This window comes from Panthera uncia, assembly GCF_023721935.1.
Source record: "Panthera uncia isolate 11264 chromosome C1 unlocalized genomic scaffold, Puncia_PCG_1.0 HiC_scaffold_4, whole genome shotgun sequence".
NCBI lineage: Eukaryota > Metazoa > Chordata > Mammalia > Carnivora > Felidae > Panthera > Panthera uncia.
The window spans coordinates 92,375,148-92,395,267 of record NW_026057585.1 but is presented as its reverse complement, the minus strand read 5'-3'; the positions used below and the strand labels follow the sequence as shown (position 1 = coordinate 92,395,267).

The 20,120-nt window shown below is 59.4% G+C and overlaps 1 protein-coding gene across 1 annotated transcript in view; it reads left to right on the top strand.

The window, feature by feature from the left end:
- The window catches only part of PADI6 (peptidyl arginine deiminase 6), a 22,428-nt gene extending 3,129 nt beyond the window's left edge, over positions 1–19,299 (top strand). The window contains exons 4-16 of the mRNA XM_049617975.1: positions 2,386–2,453; positions 2,915–3,029; positions 4,056–4,181; positions 9,056–9,234; positions 9,498–9,601; positions 12,846–12,957; positions 14,086–14,193; positions 14,408–14,562; positions 15,195–15,351; positions 15,452–15,575; positions 16,647–16,717; positions 17,805–17,966; positions 18,805–19,299. Coding sequence (XP_049473932.1) covers positions 2,386–2,453; positions 2,915–3,029; positions 4,056–4,181; positions 9,056–9,234; positions 9,498–9,601; positions 12,846–12,957; positions 14,086–14,193; positions 14,408–14,562; positions 15,195–15,351; positions 15,452–15,575; positions 16,647–16,717; positions 17,805–17,966; positions 18,805–19,050 — 1,727 coding nt within the window. The 3' untranslated portion in view covers positions 19,051–19,299. The remainder of the gene's footprint in view (positions 1–2,385; positions 2,454–2,914; positions 3,030–4,055; positions 4,182–9,055; positions 9,235–9,497; positions 9,602–12,845; positions 12,958–14,085; positions 14,194–14,407; positions 14,563–15,194; positions 15,352–15,451; positions 15,576–16,646; positions 16,718–17,804; positions 17,967–18,804) is intronic.
- Positions 19,300–20,120: the final 821 nt, after the last annotated feature.

Sequence of the window (20,120 nt, the reverse complement as noted above, 5' to 3'; positions counted from 1 at the left end):
CTCCCGCCTCCCGCCTCCCGCCTCCCGCCTCCCGCCTCCCGCCTCCCCGGGTACCACTGTTGGTAGGTCTGTCTGGTGATTGGTTCATGCTCCCATTCGATCCTTCCCCCTCTCATTCAGAACCTTCCTTCAGCAACTTGCTGCCATAGGAAGCCACTCCCCTTTCTCCACTCTTCTGGATCATTCCAGAACAAGCTATCCTACCCCCCCCTTTTTTTTTTTTTTTAAATATCTATTTTTGAGAGAGAGGGAGAGACAGAGCACCAGCAGGGGAGGGGTAAAGAAAGAGGGAGACCCAGAATCCGAAGCAGGCTGCAGGCTCTGAGCTGTCGGCACAGAGCCCGACGTGGGGTTCAAACTCATGAACCTCAAGGTCGTGACCTGAGCTGAAGTCGGATGCTTAACCGACTGAGCCACCCAGGCGCCCTGCCATCCCATCCATTCATTTAATGGGAGCAGGCTGTATGCCTATTCTCCTTAAGGAACAAGATGTAACTAACCTGTGCTCTCTGAGATCTGATTCTGTGTCCTCTTCGAGCTCCACTCCCCTAACTCTGCACCCCCTGTCTGTCTGTCTTTGTCAAGTCCGACCCCCCACTGCCCTTAGGAAGGACCTGAACGACCTCTGCTTCACTAAGCCCAGTAGTCTGCTCTGTCTTCCCCTGCCTTGACCTGACAGCAGCCTTAATACAACCGGTTACCCTTTGACACTTTCTACTTGAAACCTTTTCAGGGACCCCGCACTCTGTTTCCTTCCTACCCAGCCGGCTGTTCCTTCTCGGGTCCTTTTTGCTGGATCTTTTATCACCCAGCCACCCACCCCAGCCTGGTGGGAGTGCCTCAGGCTCAGGCAGCAGGTCACGTGGCTCTGCAGTCAGGACCCCCCCCCCCCAAACTCTTCCGGCCGGGCATCTCCCGCCAACTTGACCCCTGTATCTGCTGACCCAGTGTTCCTTCCTGTCTAACCAAGGTCTCCAACTTAATCTATCCCAAATGGAACTGGCTCTACTTCTGGGGAAGGTGGCGGAGTAGGAGGACACAAACTGAACTCGTTCTCTCTCCCTCCAGCGCCTCCCTTGCTGACGGTCTTCCCATCACCGTGGACCATGGTCCGTGCTTCTAGCTGGTCGGGCCCCAACCCTGGATGTCCCCCTTCCTTCTCCCCCCTGCCCACGTCAATCCCCGTACCTTGCCGCCGTTTCCTCAAAGCTGGCTGGAATGCGGCCACAGGCCACTTGGACGTTGTTGGCTGGTCCAAGCCACCCTCCTCTTGCTTGGGTCCCTGCGTGGGTTCCCTGCCTCATCCTTGCCATCCCCCCAGAGCGGTGCGTCTCCAGAAGGCCATCTGATAAGGTCTCCGGGGATCAAAGCCTTCTGTTGCTTCTGCGTACCCGGGTCAGAGCTGGCCTCCCTCCCACCCAGGTTTTGTGGGCGCCCAGGGCACCCTGGCCGCTTGACTTTTGACCTTGCCGCTTGGCACCTCCTCTTCTAATTGCTTTTCCCTAAACATGGACACTGATCACTTTTATGCCTCCTTTGGGCCTCTGTTCACGTTTCAATTTGGGAGACTCCTCTGATGCCCTAAAACTAAAGCCTATCCCTCCACCTGCTCCCCTGTTTCCTATGGCATTTCTACCATCGGGCAGGATGTGCATTTTACTTCCGTCTTCACCCCTTGCGGGGGGCGGGGGGGGGAGGAGTTGTGTATGCGCACGCTCACACGCTCTTCCCTAAGACTGAAGATGACGAGGTTCATAGTATCTGGTCCCTGAGCATCCATACCAGGCGCTAAGTGTATGCGGCCATCGTGGTCTGTTTCCGTGGCCCTGACGTTCCGGTCGGGACCTGGCACATCAGATGGGAGCTGTGAATAAAAACAGCCAGGGTAAAGGCACACGGTGGCCCGTGGGCGGCGGGGGGCGTACAAGGTGGAGAACGTAGAAACTGTACGAGGAGCCTCGGTGCTGATCTTTGGGCAGAGCCTGGATCTTGAAGTTCTGACAGGCTTGGAATCGCCACGTATGGAGCCTTTCCTAAGTCTGAGAGTGCCAAGAGCTTTCCAGAAGGCTGGAGAGCGGGCCCTCTAGGTAGGCGTCACCTGGGTAGAGGCCAAGTGGCGTGAGATAGCATCAGGACCACGGTGGAATCGTTCTGGGGGTTGCCGGGAGGTTGGGGGAGACGCCCAGATACCGGTCCTCTCCAGGCTTGCTCACGGGAGGCTGTCGGCCTCTGAGGAGCTTTCTTCTTCGAAGCTGGCAGCATGCCCGGGAGGTGGGGCATCCCTGATCCCTGGCCCCAGCTTCGGGCAGCGCTGGGATCACCTACCGCCTCGAGGCTCCATCCGGCAGGTCTAGGTGGTGGTGGTGAATTTCCCTCTCGTTTCAGTGGTCTCCCTAGACGTGGACATCTACCGCAGCGGGCAAGTCGAGGTGGCCAGTGACAGGCAGGCTAAGGTGAGGGTGCCCGGGGAAGGGCGTGGGCCCACAGACTCTCTCTGGATTTGCTAACGCCTCTGAAGTCCCGTTCCTGCAATACAGTCAGAGCTGATCCCGTCCATTTCTAGCTCTGCCCCCAAAACGAAAACGTCTGGGGACGCTGGCCCCCCATCCTAGCCTGGTTATGTGGTTACCTGGGACTGGCCCCTCCGCACGGGACGGGTCTCCTCTCGTTCGCCTGTATCCCTGCTCCCCCGGCACTGAGACCAGGCAGGGAGCTGTGACCCACATCCAGCTTCCTCCCTCCCTCTCGACTCGCTCCCCTGACCTCACCCTCTCCTATTAAGCACTTGCGTTGGCAAAGAGGTCCCTGTCCCCCTGGAGAAAGTCTTGGCTCTGCTCCTGATGTGTGGGGGCCTGTCTGGGAAGCAGGATTTACCCGGCTTCCTCCTGAATCAGCATTCCTGTTACGTTTGCAGAAAAACTGGGTCTGGGGACCCAGTGGCTGGGGCGCCATCCTGCTTGTGAACTGCAGCCCTACTGACAAGGGCCAGAGCATGGACAAGAAGACCACGAGGGTGTTCTTTCCCGAGGGTAAGAACTGGCCTCTCGCTGTCCTGGGACCCCTGCCACCTTTGCTTCGTGGCACCGAGCTTTCCCTGGGGTTTCATTGCCACAGCCCTCAGCAAACGCAGATTCTAGGTTGAGGTCCCCCTCTGAGCCTAAACTGTGTCTGTCTGTCTGTCTCTCTTTTAATGTTTATTCTTGAGAGCGAGGGCACAAGCAGGGAAGGGGCGGAGAGGGAGACACAGAATCTGTAACAGTCTCCAGGCCCTGAGATAGCCACGTAGAGCCCGACACGGGGCTTGAACTCACGAACCAGGAGATCGCGACCTGAGCCCATCAGGATGCTTAACTGAGCCACCCAGACGCCCTGTGCCTAAAGTCTCGGCTTGTCAGAGGCTTGAAGTTTATAGCGAGGAGGAAAGAAGCCACCTGGCCCCTTGGGTCCTTGATACTGGATAACAAACTATTTCCTGGCCACAGACTTGAGCGTGTTAACTTCCCTGGTCTCACTCTCCCTATCTGTAAAATGGGGATGATACAGCTGGCTTCACAAAGTAGTTGAGTCTAAGTGAACACACACGAGGGGTATGCGAGCATCTCCCTAAAAACCCTCTCGTGACCTGGGGCAGGATCCCTTCTGCCTTAGGCAAAAGCAGTCTTGGATCTGGTCCTCTCCTGAGGTCGGGGCCAACGTTCTAGGTCTTGGCGGTATAAAGGGGTGCCCTGGTTCTCACCAAGGCTGGAGGGGAACCCACACGGAACTGGCCGTGCCAGGCCCTATTCTTGGTGTTTGCGGGGGCCGTGCACTCCCCCCAACCGCGTGGGGTGAGTGCTGTCCTAACTCAAAGCGGACCCCAAGGCTGGCCGGTTGCCTGTGGCCACGCGGGGAGCAAGTAGCCGAGACCTACGGCAGGGCCGGGCCAGAGCGGGAGCCCCGAGGTCCCCAGCGCTCCGATCCACGAGCCCCAACCGTGGGCCTTACCGCGCCTCCCTCTACCTCTGGAGCGCTGGCCTGCAGAGGCCCCTCCACCTTTTACCTTGTCTTTTGCCCAGAGATCAAGAGTCTGTCCCAGATGACCCTGAATGTTCAAGGGCCCAGCTGCACTTTAAAGAAATACCGGCTGGTTCTCCACACCTCCAAGGAAGAGGCAGAGAAGGCAAGAGTCTACCGGCCCCAAAGTGAGTGTTCTGGCACCAGCTCTGGCTTCGCCCATGTTTCCATCGCGCCGGGAGCAGCCGCGGTCACGTCGCTCCCAGCAGGCCTGCTGGGACCTAGGGTTGCTGGGACCTAGGGTTGCTGGGACCTAGGGCTGCTGGGACCTAGGGCTGCTGGTCGGGGCCTGGTGTGGCCACACGTGTGTCCCGGGGACTCTCTGGCTGCCACTTCCAAAGACTAAGTCTGTACACGTGGGTGAGTCACCCACGTGGCCCCCAAGCCACCTTCCCCCAGTGGGGGTGACGATCGTGCCCACCCCATGGGGTTTCCGCAGCTGGAGGGCAGCAATGCATACTGGCCCCACGTCCTCAGATCAGGTAAGCTCTTCTGCCAGCTGCCTCTTCCAGAAGAGTCTGTCTTCCCTCCTCTTCCAAGAGCCCACCGTATGAAGTTTCCAGAACTCAGAGCCCAAGGAGCGGAGTAGCACGTGCTAGCACGTTCGCCCCAGGCACCATGCCCCACCCCGCCCAGCCGGAGCCCTTGCGGCCTGGAAGGCGGGTGGCACATCCCTGTCCTACAGGTAAAGGCACACAAGCTGTGGCTTAGGAAGGGGACACGTCCACCTCCAGCAGGACCTCCTTGAACAAACCAGCCTTCTGGTCTACCTTCACCGGTTTGGCATTCCGTGCCTCCAGCTTCCTCAAGCTGAGGTTTAACGCTGCTTCTGGAGGCCTGTACCGGTGTGTTTCCTTCTCTCAGAGCCAAGTTTCGCTCGGCTGGGCGACCGGGCAGGGCTCTGCTCTCCGTACCACGTCCATCCCTCGGCGTCCGGCTCTGGAGAGCAGGTCTCGGCCGCTTCCTCCCCTGCGCGCGGGGGCCCTGGCTCGGTCTTCTGCTCCGTCCCTTCTGTAGACGGCAGCTGAACTTGGAAGTGGCGTGGGACTGGCCAGGAAAGGCTGCCCACGTCGGTTGTACGCGGTCCTTCCCCACGTGGGCTGGGAGTGAGCCGTAGACCCATGGGTGTAAGCCTGGTTTGGGCCACGAGGACTGCTCTGCCCGGGGCTGCCTGCCGCGTGTGGATGACGGAGGCAGTGATCCGTGTAGCCCGCTGAACATGGGACTCCATCCTCTGTGTCAGGCTGTCAGGGTCTTACTGAAGTTTGTTTGGTTGTCGAAGGACGCCTGGCTGGCCAGGTTGGTAGAGCATACGACCCTCGATCTTGTGGTCAGGCGTTGGAGCCCCATGTCGGGGGGAGAGATGAAGGCGTTTTGTTTTGTTTTTAAAGCATTCACGAATCCAGGGGGAGCCGGGCGCAAGGCTGGCTCAGTCAGTGGAGCGTGTGACTCGTGATTGCGGGGTTGCGAGTCTGAGCCCCACCCTGGGAGCGGAGCTCAGTTTTTTAAAAATGCGTTTAAAACCCACCGGGCAGGGGTACCCAGCATGCGGCGTTTTCACGAACCCTTAGGGGATTCTGCAGCAGGCTCTAGTGGGAGAACCACGGCTCTCTCTCTATAAGCTAGAGCAAAGGAGTCCGAGGAGGAACTTCTGGAGAAAATCAACAGCCAGAGCTGAAGTTCTAGAAACCAAGGGAAGGAAGCCTTGCGTGGGGGCCATGATCCACCATGGCTGATGGTGTCGCTGATCAAATCGATGGTACAAAAAAATCTGTTTTCAAAACGACCGTCATTCACGATCTGCTAAGAGCCGTGGGGCCAGGAGCCACGGCAAAGTGGGCAGGCCGTGGGTCTACGGCCGAGGACTCCGCCGTAAAGGGGACCTTGTGGAGGTAGTGACTGGGAGGCTGGGGTGGGGGGATGTCTGAAGACGGCAGAACGCAGCACACCCGTGCGGGTAGCACTGACCCAGCGGAGGGGAGGGAGCGCATCTAAGGATGAGACTATGAGAATCGGGAGCCCTCCTGGATGGGAGGGGGACACCAGTGTCTAGTGGGTAGTGTCCAGGGTGACTCAGGTTTGGTCCTCTCCCAATGGGGGGGTCTTTTCAGCATGGTGGCTCCTCTGGCTGCGTGGGTGCAAGAGAGCTTTATTTTTCTCTTTATTTTTGAGCGCGAGAAGAGTGCAAGCAGAGGGAGGGGCAGAGAGCGAGGGAGACACAGGAATCAAGAGTCAGGTGCTTAACCGACTGACTCACCCGGGCGCCCCCAAGAGAGCTTGATGGATCTGGCTTAACCAGAGTTGAGGTCTTGGTGTGGGAGTGGATGGCGTGTGCAAGGGAGTGGGTTTAGCCATGGTTCCCGGAATGTGTGTGGGGGGGGATGAAAAGAGGAATCGGCAGTAGGCAGGGTGGGGGCCGGGTTGAAGGATTGCAGAGGTTGGGGTCTCGGTGAGCTGAAAAGACAGGAAGGTGCCAACAAGCTGTGCGGAGGTGACGTCCGAGCCGTGAGCGTGGAGATTGGCATCTGGGGCGGCACAGAGCCTTGCGACGAGTCTGTGCTTGAAATAGTCCACGGAGGGGGCGCCTGGGTGGCTCAGTCGGTTAAGTGGCCGACTTCAGCTCAGGTCACGATCTCGCGGTCTGTGAGTTCGAGCCCCGCGTCAGGCTCTGGGCTGACGGCTCAGAGCCTGGAGCCTGCTTCCGATTCTGTGTTTCCCTCTCTCTCTGCCCCTCCCCCGTTCATGCTCTGTCTCTCTCTGTCTCAAAAATAAATAAAAAAACGTTAAAAAAAAAATTAAAAAAAAAAAAAAAAAAAGAAATAGTCCACGGAGGAGGCTGAGGGGGGCAGTCGGGCGCAGAAAGGAAGGAGCCGGTGGCCTCATCTGCGAGCGTGTCCTTCCACGGGATGAGGATTCTTGCGGGATGAAGAAATGGGCTGGAAGGTTCGAAGAACAGACCCCGCGGTACACGGAAGGTAGGAGAACAAACACAGCTCAGATCAGCGTTGACTCTGCGTGCTGGGGCTCTCGCTCTGGAAGGACGCGTTCGCTCCCTGCTCTCGAAGCCTGCTAGGGGTAGACAGCCAGAGGCCGAGCAGGGGCTGGGGGGGCGGGGGTGGCTTGAGGTCAAGGGTAGTGGAGCGGAGAACGGAGTGCGAACAGGGCAGGAAGGCACCTGTCTGGGTCGTGAGGCACCTTTTCTCCCTCCTCACCCGGCTCACGAGGGTGGCGGTCACAGCACCTGCCTCAAAGGGTAGGAGGGTGCGTGGGCGTCCACGGGCACCCAGGATGGACCCTCTCGCTCCAGCACTCCGTGAGGAGTCCCCTTTGGGTGCAGCGGCCATGGGGAGCTCAGGGCCCTGGTGCAGCGGGAGGTGCCGGGCCCGCAGAGGCGGCTGTCGGGTGGCACGTGGTGGCCGGAACAATCCGGTGTGTGCGGTTGGGAACCCCGTGGGGCTCGAGCGCACCAGCTGTGAACCTCTGCATCCAGTCAAAAGGGCTGTGCTGGGCAGCTTCGGGGGTCCCTCCCGCCCTGTCTAGGCTGGCCGCCTCCAGGCCTGGCTCCGGGGCAGCGAAGGAGCCTTCGGTTGGACCAGAGAGGCAGGGGGCCCCGGGAGCATTCCCAGCCGGAGCTGTCCGGCCGGCACAGCCCATAAGTGGCCGGCGGCAGGAGAAGCCGGAGCACCCGGGGCCGGCAGCTGCGGTCGGTGCCCGTAAGGTTTTCTTGCAGACCTACAAGTAGCTGGGCCGCGTCTGGAGGAGCACGGCCCCTACGCAGGCCACGGCAGTGCCGTGACCCAGAGCGAGAGGCCAGTGAGCCAGAGCCGTGCCTGTGCCCCGGGGGATGGCAGTGGCCGCAGCGGCCCTCTGCTGGCACGTTGGAACCGGAGGCCAAGGCAGCCGGCACCTGCCGTGCGTGAGGTCTGCACGGGATGCGGTGCCCGGGTCGTTCAGGGCCTCGGTGGCCACAGTAAACCTAGAGTGGGATTCCCTGGGCCTGGGGTCTGTCGAGAGGCTCTGCAGAGGAGCAGCTGCCGTCAGGGCCGGGCGGTCACAGGGGGGAAGGGGGTCAGAAGTAGGAGAATAGTGGCGAGGAAGTCAGGTAGGGAAGCCTGGCGGCCTCCGGTCAGGGAGGAGGACCTCTGGAAATGGAGAACGAACAGATCGGGGATCGGATTAACCAGAGACAACCACAGGATACGGTCAACTTCTCTCTCTCTCTCTCTTTCTCTCTCTCTCTCTCTCTTTCTCTCTCTCTCTTTCTCTCTCTCTCTCTTTCTCTCTCTCTCTTTCTCTCTCTCTCTCTTTCTCTCTCTCTCTTTCTCTCTCTCTTTCTCTGTCTCTCTCTTTCTCTGTCTCTCTCTCTCTCTGTCTCTCTCTCTCTCTGTCTCTCTCTCTCTCTGTCTCTCTTTCTCTCTCTCTCTTTCTCTCTTTCTCTCTTCCGTGCGTGGCTTTTTATTTCACAACCTGAGAAGCCGGAAGGAGGTGGGCTCCACACAGCTGATGGGAACTTTCCTTGGCTTCTCAGGAAACCCTTGGAGCCCAGCCAACAGGCCGTTCTCACGGACGCCTTCCTAGCGCTTACTTAAGCAGCGTCCGACTTTGCAGACGAGGCTGCCAGGCTCACCTTTGCCCCTTTAAGGCTTTTTAGGATCTCTTCCCCAAAGGGGGTCAAAGGGGAGAACCACCTCCCGTGAGCCTTTACCCTGGACCGAGCGCCTTGAAGACAGCCGTCCTCCTCTGAGCCCCAGCCCTCGAGGTGTGACAGGGCTTTGAGAGCAGCGTCTGGGGGGCCCTCGTTCGCGAACAAATGCTCGTTTGTGACCTCCTGCACGGTCGCCACAACTGCGGGCACAGAAAAGCCGGCTCGGCTCCCGTTCTCCTGGGGCTGGGAGCGCCTTGTCCCTCTGACCAGAGGAACGAGCCGGTACCCTGACCGTCGGATGTGGAGACCGGCACTAGGCTACGTCAGGAGCTGGCCTGTCCCTTCTCTCCTCCTCAGAAGACAGCTCGAGCACCTTTGAGGTGCTGCTGGGGCCTGGCCAGCACACGTACACCTTTGCCCCCCTCGAGAACCACCTGAAGGAAACCTTCTACGTCGAAGCTGCGGAATTCCCGTCTGCCGACTTCTCGGGCCTGATTTCCTACTCGGTCTCCCTGGTGCAGGAATCTCCAGACCCGGTACGTCCCCCGAGTAGACCAGCAGCCCCCGCACCGGGGACTATGGGGGAAGGTAGCCCCCTGCACCTCAAGGTGGGCAGGGACAGGGGAAGGCCAGGCTCGGCAAGGGAAAGCACGGGTTTCCTGCCGCCTTTGGGAGAAGGCCGCGGGGGACGGGTGAGGGCCGGAGGCGGGTTGAGCTGGGTGGCTGGCGGCCTGCAGGGGTGCTGGGGGAGGGTGGATTCCGCACAGGGTCACTGACGGGACCGTGTCTGATGTTTCAGTCCATTCCAGAGACCCTGGTATACAAAGACACCGTGGTATTCCGGGTGGCCCCTTGTGTCTTCATTCCCAGCACGCAGATGCCTCTAGAGGTCTACCTGTGCAGGTAAGAGGCCCTTGGGTGCCTGTGTCCTGTCCTTTCCATAAGTGGTACTCTTTTCTGTGTCTGCGTGGTGACGGGGGTAAAAAGGACTAGAGACTTCTCCCCGGGCAAGTGAGATCCTTCTGCCTGAACTGCCCAGTCCTATCCCCAGGACCCCCCCCACCCCTGCCCCGGTCCTACCAAAAGTCCCGTTTAAATGCGCATGATGCTAGGGACAGAGCCGTGGATGTGACCGTCCCTCACCCGTCCTGGGGAGACAGCGGCACGACTTCAGGTGGTGTCCTGGGTTGGCAAGCAGGGTGAAGGACGTAGAGAGGTAAGGACAGGCGTATGCTCCGGGGACAGCCAGGGGACCTGGAGGGCCAGGAGAGAGCAGGTAGGAGAGGACCCGGCCAAGGCAGCAGGGCCTCCTGGGCTGTGACAGACCCCAAATGCGGTGGTTTAAAGTCCACTTTCTCCCGCCCGGATGCCCACGGGTAGGAGGGCAACATCGTTCTCACGGTTTCTCAGGGGCCCCAGCTCCGTTCAGTCCTTCCCCGCCTGCCGGGCACTTCCGAGCTCCATCCTCTAGGAGAGCAGAAGAGACAAAGCCCAGGCAAAGCTGTCACTTGTCGCTGCTGAGGCCTGGAAGCCTCCTGACCCGCTTCTCGTGTGCTAATTGGCCTGCAGAGGGCCACGCCTGACCACGGGGAAGCCAGGACAGGGAGAAGGGGGCCAAGGACCCGGGCTGGTAAAACGGATGGGAAACCATCAACGGTCCTGTGTGTACAATCGCTCCGGCCATATGGAAAACCAGGGGTCCCAGCAGAAGGCAGGGACGAGTACAGCCACTGCAATGGCACAGGCCGGACATAGGACACAGCAGTGGCTCAGGCCAGCGGGTGGGAGCACAGCAGTTGACTCAGGGGTGTACTGAAGGTAGACCACCCCACCCCACCCCACCCCACCCCACCCCACCCCATCCCATCCCTGCCCCGACCAGGTTAGCTGATGCACAGGCTACAGAGAAAGGAGACTGTGCCCTGAGTTTGGGGTCTGCAGTAAGGCGAATGGTGGTGTCCTTGCTGTGACATGGGGTGGAATGGGTGCTTTGGTTCTGGTGACTTGAACCTGGAGGCACCTGTTGGGTTTCTAAGCTTCTGGAGCTCAAGGGACCGTCTTGGAAGCTCGAGACCAGTCCGGGCGGGCCTGGCAGGTGGAGGATGTTCAAGGCCACGGGCCTGGCCACGCCCAGCTGAGGAGCAAGTGCGCGCCGGAGAGCTGGCCGAGCAGTGAGCTCTGGAGGGATCGAACACTTTGCTCTGGACAAGAATCTAGCAAAGGCAACCGCGAAGGAAGAGAAGCTCGATTAAAAACCAGGAGGGTGGAGACCCAGGCGTTAAGGGAGGCGGGGATACCAGGTGAAACCCCAAGAGGAAGAGAGGAGATGCCATCGGGTTTGGCAAGATGCAGGGCACCTGTTGTGCAGCAAGAAACCCTGAACGGTGGGTGCAGAAGGACTGAAGGACGACGGGAAGGTTGGACTTAGCAAAACTCCAAAGGAAATGGTCTGAACGGGGAAAGCAAGAAGGGGGGTGGCGGGGAGGGGCAAGGGAAGGCCATTTTTTTTTAAGGTGGGAAACCAAGAACAATACGGCTGGAATGATCCAGCAGAGAAGAATCTACCAGGAGGGAAAAGGCAGCTCCAGGAACCGAGCTGGCAGGACGTGTCCACAGATCTGGTACAAGGACCGCTTGCCCACAGCTCCAGGAGGGAGAACAGAGCAAAGGGACTGGGGATGTCCTAGGATGGCCGTCCAGTGCTAAGGACCAGGTTAGGCTGTCACCAGGGGCTTTGCTCCAGCTGTCTTCAGTGACTGGAGTTCTAGGGAAGAAGAAAATACGGAACTGGGCTGACTGGGGGGGGGGGGGGGGGTTCTGCTGTGTGAGTCAGCCCCAAGCACAGGGGCGAGCGTTTAATGACGACGATCCTAGACTCCAAGCCAACCGAGGAGAAAGGTCAAGAACCTCAGACAGCAGCTGAGGACCAGAGGTCCCAGCGAGGGCGAGCCGGAAATGGAGGCAGCAAAACCTGGCGGATGCCGGAGTGAGATCTTGGAGGTGGTACAATTGCCCCCGTGTGGTACCTCATGGCGAGGGGGATCTCTACCTCCTCTGCGTCCGGGGGGGGGGATAGCAGATAGCCCTTCTGTGGGGGTGGGGGTGCTTCCATGGAGTAGGGCTCTCCAGAGGAATGCCTTTCAGAATAAAAAAGGAAGAGCTTAAGGGATTTTGCTGACAACAGATCCCCAGACCCCAGACCCCAGACCCCAGACCCTTCTACTTTGTCTTTGGAGATTGACGTTCACTACATAAGCGGCATCTGCTGAAAGCCTGGTCTCCTAGGACTCTCCCGCGGAGGAGGTATGCAGGCACAGCGTGATCCAGCTTAGCTGCCGGCCTGCGATTACACCTCCTTCCCCCAGCACGCATCCGCAGACTGTCCCGGGCCTTGCCAGGGGCGCCCGTCGGGTTTCTGAGCTCCCTGCAGCCTTGTCTGTGTTGACCTAAGAAATCGGTTCTTGGGGATCATGGAAGAACAAAGCAAGTCTTGGGCGTGGGAAGTGTCAGAATTGAGACTCTAGCCCAGTTCCAACAGTATGACCTTGCTGGCGTTCAACTCCTGACGATCTGTCTGTAAAATGAGCGGTCTTAATGCGTGCCTCAGACATTACTGTGTATCTCCAACGAGGAATCTCATGGTCCCGTAAGCCTGCTGCTGTGCACGACAGCGCTAAGACCCCAGGGTCTACCCCCACCCCCACCCCCACCCCCACCCCCACGCAAATGTGACCACCTCGTTGGCCCTCCCAAGGGGGCGCTGAGCTGCTTGGCTTCTTGGGAGAAAAATCCAGCCTCCTCTGGGTAGACTGAGGTGAGAGAGCCTGGAGCAGGGGTCGAAGGCACGCGCGGGGTGTGACTGCAGGGGCGGAGACAAAGCAGGGTCCTAGGGAACCAGAGCAGGGACTGACGCTGGCAATTCCTGACCCGACTCCGCCATGCGCTGAGTGCTGCTAAGCGAGACGCGGTAAGCACCGGCTGGTGCTCCAGGAGGCAGGAGAGGGCCGCTCTGCTCACCTTGTGGCCGGAGGCGTCCTCTCTCCTGACCAGAAAGAGGTGTCCCACCCCCGGCCCTGGGGCAGCGAGGCCGTGACCGTGACCGGAGTCTTGAAGGCTTCCCCCAGGGCTGGCTTCTCTCCCGTGGCAGAGAGCTGCAGGTCGAAGGTTTTGTCAACACGGTGATGGAGCTGAGCGAGAAGAGTAACAGCCAAGTGGCATCTGTCTACGAGGACCCCAATCGCCTGGGCAGGTGGCTCCAGGTAAACCCCGCCCCCCCCCCACGCCCCTGGGGCAACCCACTCTCTTCCCATTCGAGAACGCACAGAACACCCAGGTGCTAACGGGTCTGGCACGTTCACATGTTGGCGGTTAGAGCAGGGCTCCCCGCTTCAGCGTCCAGCCCGACCTGGCAGGACCCCGAGGTCCGGCGCTCTGCTCCCCACGAGCAGCCGAGTGATGACCCTAGGCCGGGCATCGATCCGAGTGCTGGAGATAAAGCAGGATGGGCCAGATCGTGCCCGGCTCTAGCAAGGACACAGGACTCTCTAAGTCTTGTGAAGATGATGCCGTAGGGAGTCTCTAGACAGTCGGGAAAATCTTCAAATTCAGGAAACTGAGCTGGCCAGACAAAGATTGGGGGTAGGTGCTAGATTAGACATCAGGGCTCTTTGGGCAGAGGCACAGCTGATGTGAAGGTCCGAACGTGGACATGTACTTGGAGGGTTTGGAGAACAGAAGGGCTGGGGTGGTAGGGGTGGGGGGTGGGGGCTGGATCAAAGCGACAAGGTCCGAGGTGGGGAAGAGCCAGATCCTATATTAGGGACCTTTTTTTAAAGCCAAGGTTAAGGGGCGGAAACAAGTTCACAATGAGATGGGAGGGCCTCGAGAGGGAAGTGTTCTGATTTAGGTTTTGAAAAGTCCCTTCTGGCTGAGAAATACAGAACTGGTCTTAGGAAGGGGCAAGAACCAAAGAGAACTGGCTGCAGGGCAACTGCAGTAACTTGGGGGCGAGAACGTGGCGGTTTCCCCTGACCGGTGCCAGAGAGGAGCTCCGCCCTCCCCGCCCCGCCCCGCCCTCCCCGCCCCGTCCCGTCCCCATGACATGAAACGAGGCTTGTTCATGGACGGGGTACGGGAGGAGGGATCTGAGGTGACTCTGGCTTTAAACGTGACGAGTTGGAGAACGGGTCTGGGCCAGCCCCAGAGAAGGGGATGCCTGAGCTGGGTGTCCAGGGCCAAGCAGGAGTGGGCGGAAGGGGTTCCCGTTGCGCCCCTTCTTAGAGGTGGCCTGGGTGCGGGAAGCATTGTGACCGGCGGGCCAATAACACAGGCAGGAAAACTGGCCGAGGGAGCAGGGAGAACTCAACTCTTTTTCCCGTCTCCTCCAGGACGAGATGGCCTTCTGTTACACCCAGGCTCCCCACAAGACGCTCTCCTTTGTCCTCGACACCCCTCGGGCCCTCACGCTGGAAGATTTCCCCATGAAATACTCACTGGTGTGGGGCTCAGTTTGGCTGATCTGAACTCGGTCCAACCTGTCGGACCTGGCAGCTGCCTGGAAGCGATGGGGTGGCGAGGGGGAGGTCCCAAGTGGCCTCCTGGGGAAGGGGCGGGGAGGTGGGAATCTACCCAAAAGTCTGGATTAGGGGTAAGACTGGGGCCTAAAGCCCGTCCTTCCTAACATCCCTGCCCCACTGGGTCTCCTTCCAGAGCCCAGGGGTCGGTTACGTGATCCAGTGCACCCAGGACCACAGGGTGGCCAGCATGGATTCCATTGGGAACCTGATGGTGTCCCCGCCGGTCAAGGTGGGAGGGAAAGAATACCCCCTAGGCAGGATCCTCATTGGCAGCTGCTTTTACCCCAGGTGAGGCACGAGGCCAGGTGGTGGCCTCTTGGAAGGGAACTTCCACACGACTTGGCAGATCATCTGCTCGGGGACATTCTTAACACTGCCCAGAAAGGATTTTTGAGCCTTTGGTTGTCCTAGGAGACCCCGGGTAGAAAAAGCAGACAAACTTCATCCTTTTGATTCCAGGGTTTACATTAGAAGGATGCTGAATTTGGTTGGCCTAGTGACCTCTAGGAGCTTCCTCCCACAAGATGTATGGACTTCTTGGTGGCCCTTAATCGACATCCAGGAGATACTTGTGTCCCAGGGGTCAGAATTTCTCGAGCTTGAATCCTCTGGCGTCGGTCCTGAGTTGGGCCGGAGTAAGAGATTCTTAGCCCATTGTTTATGGACCGGTCACTTGAGCCCAAGGGTCAGAGCAGCCAGTTAGCAGAAGGGGAGCCTGATGGCTGATGAGAAACTGAGAAAACAGAATGACCATGTAGAGGTATGGGCCAAGGGTGTGAAGGCCCCTCCCCCAGAAGTGGGGTGGGGGGGGGATGTAGACCAGGTCCTAACTGAGCAACTGCTCTAGCCCAAGGGGAGTAGGTGGTGGCCTAAACCACACCATGTTGGCTCAGGGGCCGTGCCTTCCGTCTTCCCCTCAGCAAGGAGGGCCGAGACATGAGCAAGGCCCTCCGGGACTTCCTCTACGCCCAGCGAGTCCAGGCCCCGGTGGAGCTCTTCTCGGATTGGCTGATGGTCGGCCACATAGACGAGTTCATGTGCTTTATCCCCACACAGGACAAGAGTGAGGGCGAAAAGGTCTGGTGGGGGTGGAGAGGGGGGCCTCCCACCTTTTAAAGCCCCTTGGAAGCTTCTGGGGAGGAAGCTAGCTCGCATCTGACCCTGGTTCTCTTTCCAGGGCTTCCGGCTGCTCCTGGCCAGCCCCAGCTCCTGCTACAGGCTGTTTGAGGAGAAACAGAGAGAGGGCTACGGAGACGTGACTCTGTTTGAGGAGGTCAGAGAGGATCAGCTCCTCTCCAACGGTAAGGAGAGCCCCTTGGCACTGGGGCAGAGGCCAGCTCCTTCTCTCCCAGGGGTCCTTCCCAGAGGGCCGGTTTTCCTATGTTCCTCCTGCTTGAAAGAGCCTCAGGAAAGCGTAAAAGCCTAACCTGTACCACGGAACATCTGGTTCTGTCTCGGGGCATGCAGACCAGGCAGCCAGAAGTCCTAGGTGACTGAGGGGTGGCTGGAGTATATGCAAAGAGGACTCTGGGGGACGGCGGGGGGAGGCAAAACCAGGCGCTACCAACGCTCCTGTCTGGATCCACTCAGGGAATGTGGAGTTAGGTGCCTGGGCGTTGGGAGTTCAGGGGTCCCCTGGTCACCCCTGTGGAAAACCTCAGTGGACAGATAACGTCACCGGTGCACAGCATTTCTGTTCTAAATGCTGAGGGAATCCAGAGAGGGGGTTGCTGGGAGGTTCTCTAGACCTTTGCTACCCTAAGTGCAGCTTCAGTGTCCGGGGGGGGGGGGGGGGGCTTTTTCTAGAAATGCAGAATTTCAGCTCTGCCCTCTCCCGCCCAGATCTGGTGAATCAACCTTTGGGGTGGGGCCCAGGAATCACACGGTCCTAGAAGCACTTCTAGAAGGTGACATCCAGGAAGTGTGAACCACGAATCACACACCACACGCAATGACTTTGTGTTACCTCAGCTGGGGACTGGAACCGGGCATCCCTTTCCTAAAGACAAAGCCGTGGGGCAGCAGAGTAAATAATCTGGTCAAGGTCATGGGTTGTTCAGGTCCAGTGATGCATGGAGCTGCCCGGGTGAGGGGTGAGTGGGGGCTCAAGTCACCTGCTCACCTGCTCCGGCTGCCTCCCCAGGCCCAAGGGGCTGGTGGCAGTGAAAGCCCTCCCTGGGTTTTCATGGACCTGATGTCAGTCCCCAGATGGGACGTGTGGCCTTAGATTGGTCTTCGGAGACTGGCCGGGCCATCTGTCATGGTCACCGGGGCAACGATATACCCAGTTAGCTGGGCCCGGGAGGCTGGCCTGTCCCTGAAGGCATCGCTCCCTGGCCTACAGCCTGCCCACCCGCTCCTTTTTCCTACAGGGAGGGAGGCCAATACCATCCATCAACTTCTAGCTGATGAAAACATGAGAAAGCAGAACGAATATGTGGAGGTACGGGCCAAGGGTGTGAAGGCCCCTCTCCAAAAAGCGGGGGGAGGTAGACCAGGTCCTAACTGAGCAGCTACTATAGCCCAAGCATCAAGAAAGACACTATGATCCTGGAGATCACCGAGCAACTGAGGAGAGCGAGGCGTAAGAGGCCAGGTGCAAACCTAAGCCATGAGTTGGGGGACTGGATTTGATCCCAAGGCCTGTTCTCTCTGCCACTCAAGTTGCCCCGTGTCTGACCAGAAAATGAAGGAGACCCCATCCCCGAATCCCCTAAGAACTTAGCTCCAAATTCAAGAGATTTGGACTGAGGGCCATCTCCATGCTTCAAGTGGCCCATGAGCGCTGTTTTGGGTCACTCAGCACCTCGGGTCTCAAGGTGTGAACCCCTGGCTGTGGGGAGAAGAGTTTCCCAGAAGAGATCATCCAACTGTCTGGGGGGGGGGGGGGAAGCAGAGGCCTGGGGGAGGCCACGGGCTTGCCCAAGGTCACAGGATCAGCCCAAACAGCATTGCCCACTGGCTCCTCACGGCTCCTAGTGGCGGGGTATTCCGAGCCTCCATGCGACGGGGGCTGACCTTTGCTAAACAGGGAAGGCCTCTTGGTACAGCAGGGTGGGAACTGCATCTCAGCCCTGGGGACTCCTATCCTGAGGGTGGAGGTCACAAACCCTATGCCTAGACCTGGGAAACAGTTGGTCAGAGAGAGGAAGTGCCCCCAAGGACGGGGGCAGCGCAACTGCTCACATCCCTTAAGGAAGAAGCAGGGTTCCTGCCAAGGCAGGACTTCCTCTTTGCCTGACCTTGCCTGGAGCCTCCACTCTGGCCAGGACTGTGGGCCCTTTGGCCTTCATGCTACAGAATTAGGACCGGTGGCTGTCCCGCCCAGCCCAGCCCAGCTGTGGGATCCTGGCCTTTCCTCTGAGCCCCACCGCCCCTCAGAAAGGGAACCGTGTGCACGGTTATCAGAGGGCGGGCAGGCCATGAAAGGCTCCCAGCACAGGGAGAGCGATGAAGACAAGATGGCGGCAGAGTCAGGCCAATACCCCGGGCTCCTCAATTCCCACGAACTGCCCTCTGCCGACCCGCAGAAGTGCATTAACCTGAACCGTGACATCGTGAAGAAGGAGCTGGGCCTGGCCGAGAGGGACATCATCGACATCCCACAGCTCTTCTGCCTGGAGCAGCTGATGAACGTCCCCTCCGACCAGCAGACGGGGAAGTTCTACGCGAGGCCGTACTTCCCTGACCTGGTGAGGAGCGTCAGGGGTGGGCTGGGGAGGGGGTCCGTTCCGCCCGCTCTGGCTGGTCTCCTGACATCCGTGGTGCTGGACCAGAGGCACGGGCACGGCAGACAGTGGTGCCTGAGAGGAAGGGAGGTGGGAGCTCCTCTCTCCCTCCTCAGGTAGGGAACGCCCCTGACGTGAGCAGGTCCCAGACCGGGCAACTGGCTAAGCAGTGACTATAGGCCAGGCCCTGGGCTCATCCCCAAACTTGGAAGAAGGGAGTTGTGTCCCCCCCCCCCCCCAAGTCTTAGGGACACGGGCCCTGCATTCATCAGTCACACACGGGTAGCTTTTAATTTCACAACACCAGTGTGGCCCTCTGGGCATGACACAGGCTCCTGGGAGCAGGCAGGGGTGAAGGTGGGGGGTGGGGGGAGTGCCTTTGGGGAAAAGAGGCTGCGATTGAGGAAACGAGAAGTGGACAGAAGTCAACCGCCAGAGCTGGTCGGGGAGGGGATTCCAGGAGAGGCACCAAGACTACGGTGTGAAGGAGACCTCATGCCCGGTGGAAGAGAAATACAACAGAGGAAGGAACCGGGGAGGTCTGCAGAGGCAGGCCTTGGCTAGCCAGGATTTCGGTTTCGCCGAAACACGGCTGGGCCGTAGGAGGATTAGGCAAAGGGGAGTTGGATTTTGCGGAGGGTGATTGGTGATGTCTGCAGGGGGCAGAGCCTCCAGCGAGGTGCCCTGTGTGGGCTGCTGGAGGTCTAGCCCTGACCACAGAGGCAGCTGCGTTTCCCTGTTTGGGGGTGGGGCCTTCTTCCATGGCTCTGACACCCTACCTAGGCCTTGTCCATCCTGACAGCTGCAGATGATGGTGATGGGCAAAAATCTGGGCATCCCCAAGCCTTTTGGGCCCCAGATCAAGGGTACCTGCTGCCTGGAAAAAAAGATCTGCCAGTTGCTAGAGCCCCTGGGCTTCCAGTGCACCTTCATTGATGACTTTGACTGCTACCTGACTGAAGTCGGGGACTTCTGTGCCTGTGCCAACATCCGCCGGGTGCCCTTTGCCTTCAAATGGTGGAGGATGGTACCGGAGCCCCAGGCCTAGCGTGCCAGCCCTGCCCCAGCAGGAACGGCCCATTACTCACCATTCACCAGCGTTAGGATCCCCTGCCTCTTTGGGAGGTACTGCACCCCTTCCTTACCTGTTCACCCTGTCCCTCAGTATCCAGAGCGACAGCCAACACTGCCAGCCTGAACCCCTCAGAGAACGGTCTTCAGCTGAGAACCCATTAAAGTTCGAGCTGTTCTGAATGCATTTTGGCAGCAGCTGCCTTGTTTTGAGGAAGGGGTAACAGCGAAGGGACTCCTGGGGCAGGCTCTCCCACCTGGGGGGTGGAGGGGCAGGGACAAGGCTGCCCTCTCCCTCCTCCCCGCCCCTTCCCCTCCATCCCTGTCTTTGCAGTGGGCCAGGGCTGGACGCAAACTATCGGGGAGTTTTCTCAGACCAGCTAATCTACCTGCTTGAGCCGTGAGCGTCTCCTGGCTCGGGGAAGGGAGGAGGGCTCCTCGGCAGGTCTGGCAGGAGGAGCTGTGGGGTGCGGGGAGGGATTGGGCCTTGTGGGCAGCTGGCTTCAGCGGGGATCGCTGTCCCGAGGGACAGGCTACAGCAGGGGCAGGCCTGGGGGACCTCTCATGACGCCTGAAGTGTCCCGGAGACAGAAAATGCCTACCCTGGCCTCCAAAGCCCCCTGGGTTGGTGGCACAAAGATGCCATTAAACCTCAGAGGAACGTTTACTTTACCAACCACTGCTGCTCCCACTCTGCCCCTCCTCGTGCTGACGGGAAGCTCCACTGGAAAGGGGGCAATGCCTGTATGTGTGTGCGTGTGTGTGTGTGTGTGTGTGTGTGTTGGGGGTGCTGCTCTCAGGACACAGGGGATCAGCCTGGGCACACCAGGAAGTGCCTGGGGCTTCTGCAGACCTGCCTGGCTCCTCAGTGCCCCCTGGTGGACACTTGGCTGCCAGCCCGGGGCCCACGTGGGGCCCGGAGGGGCACATTTTCAACCAGGGCTTGTGGGACACTAGGGCTCAGGCTCCCCTAGGAACGGGTGGTGGGAAAGGAGAACACGTGTTTCTCGGTCTATGAAATCTACCACTGTTCCGGTGCTTTCCATG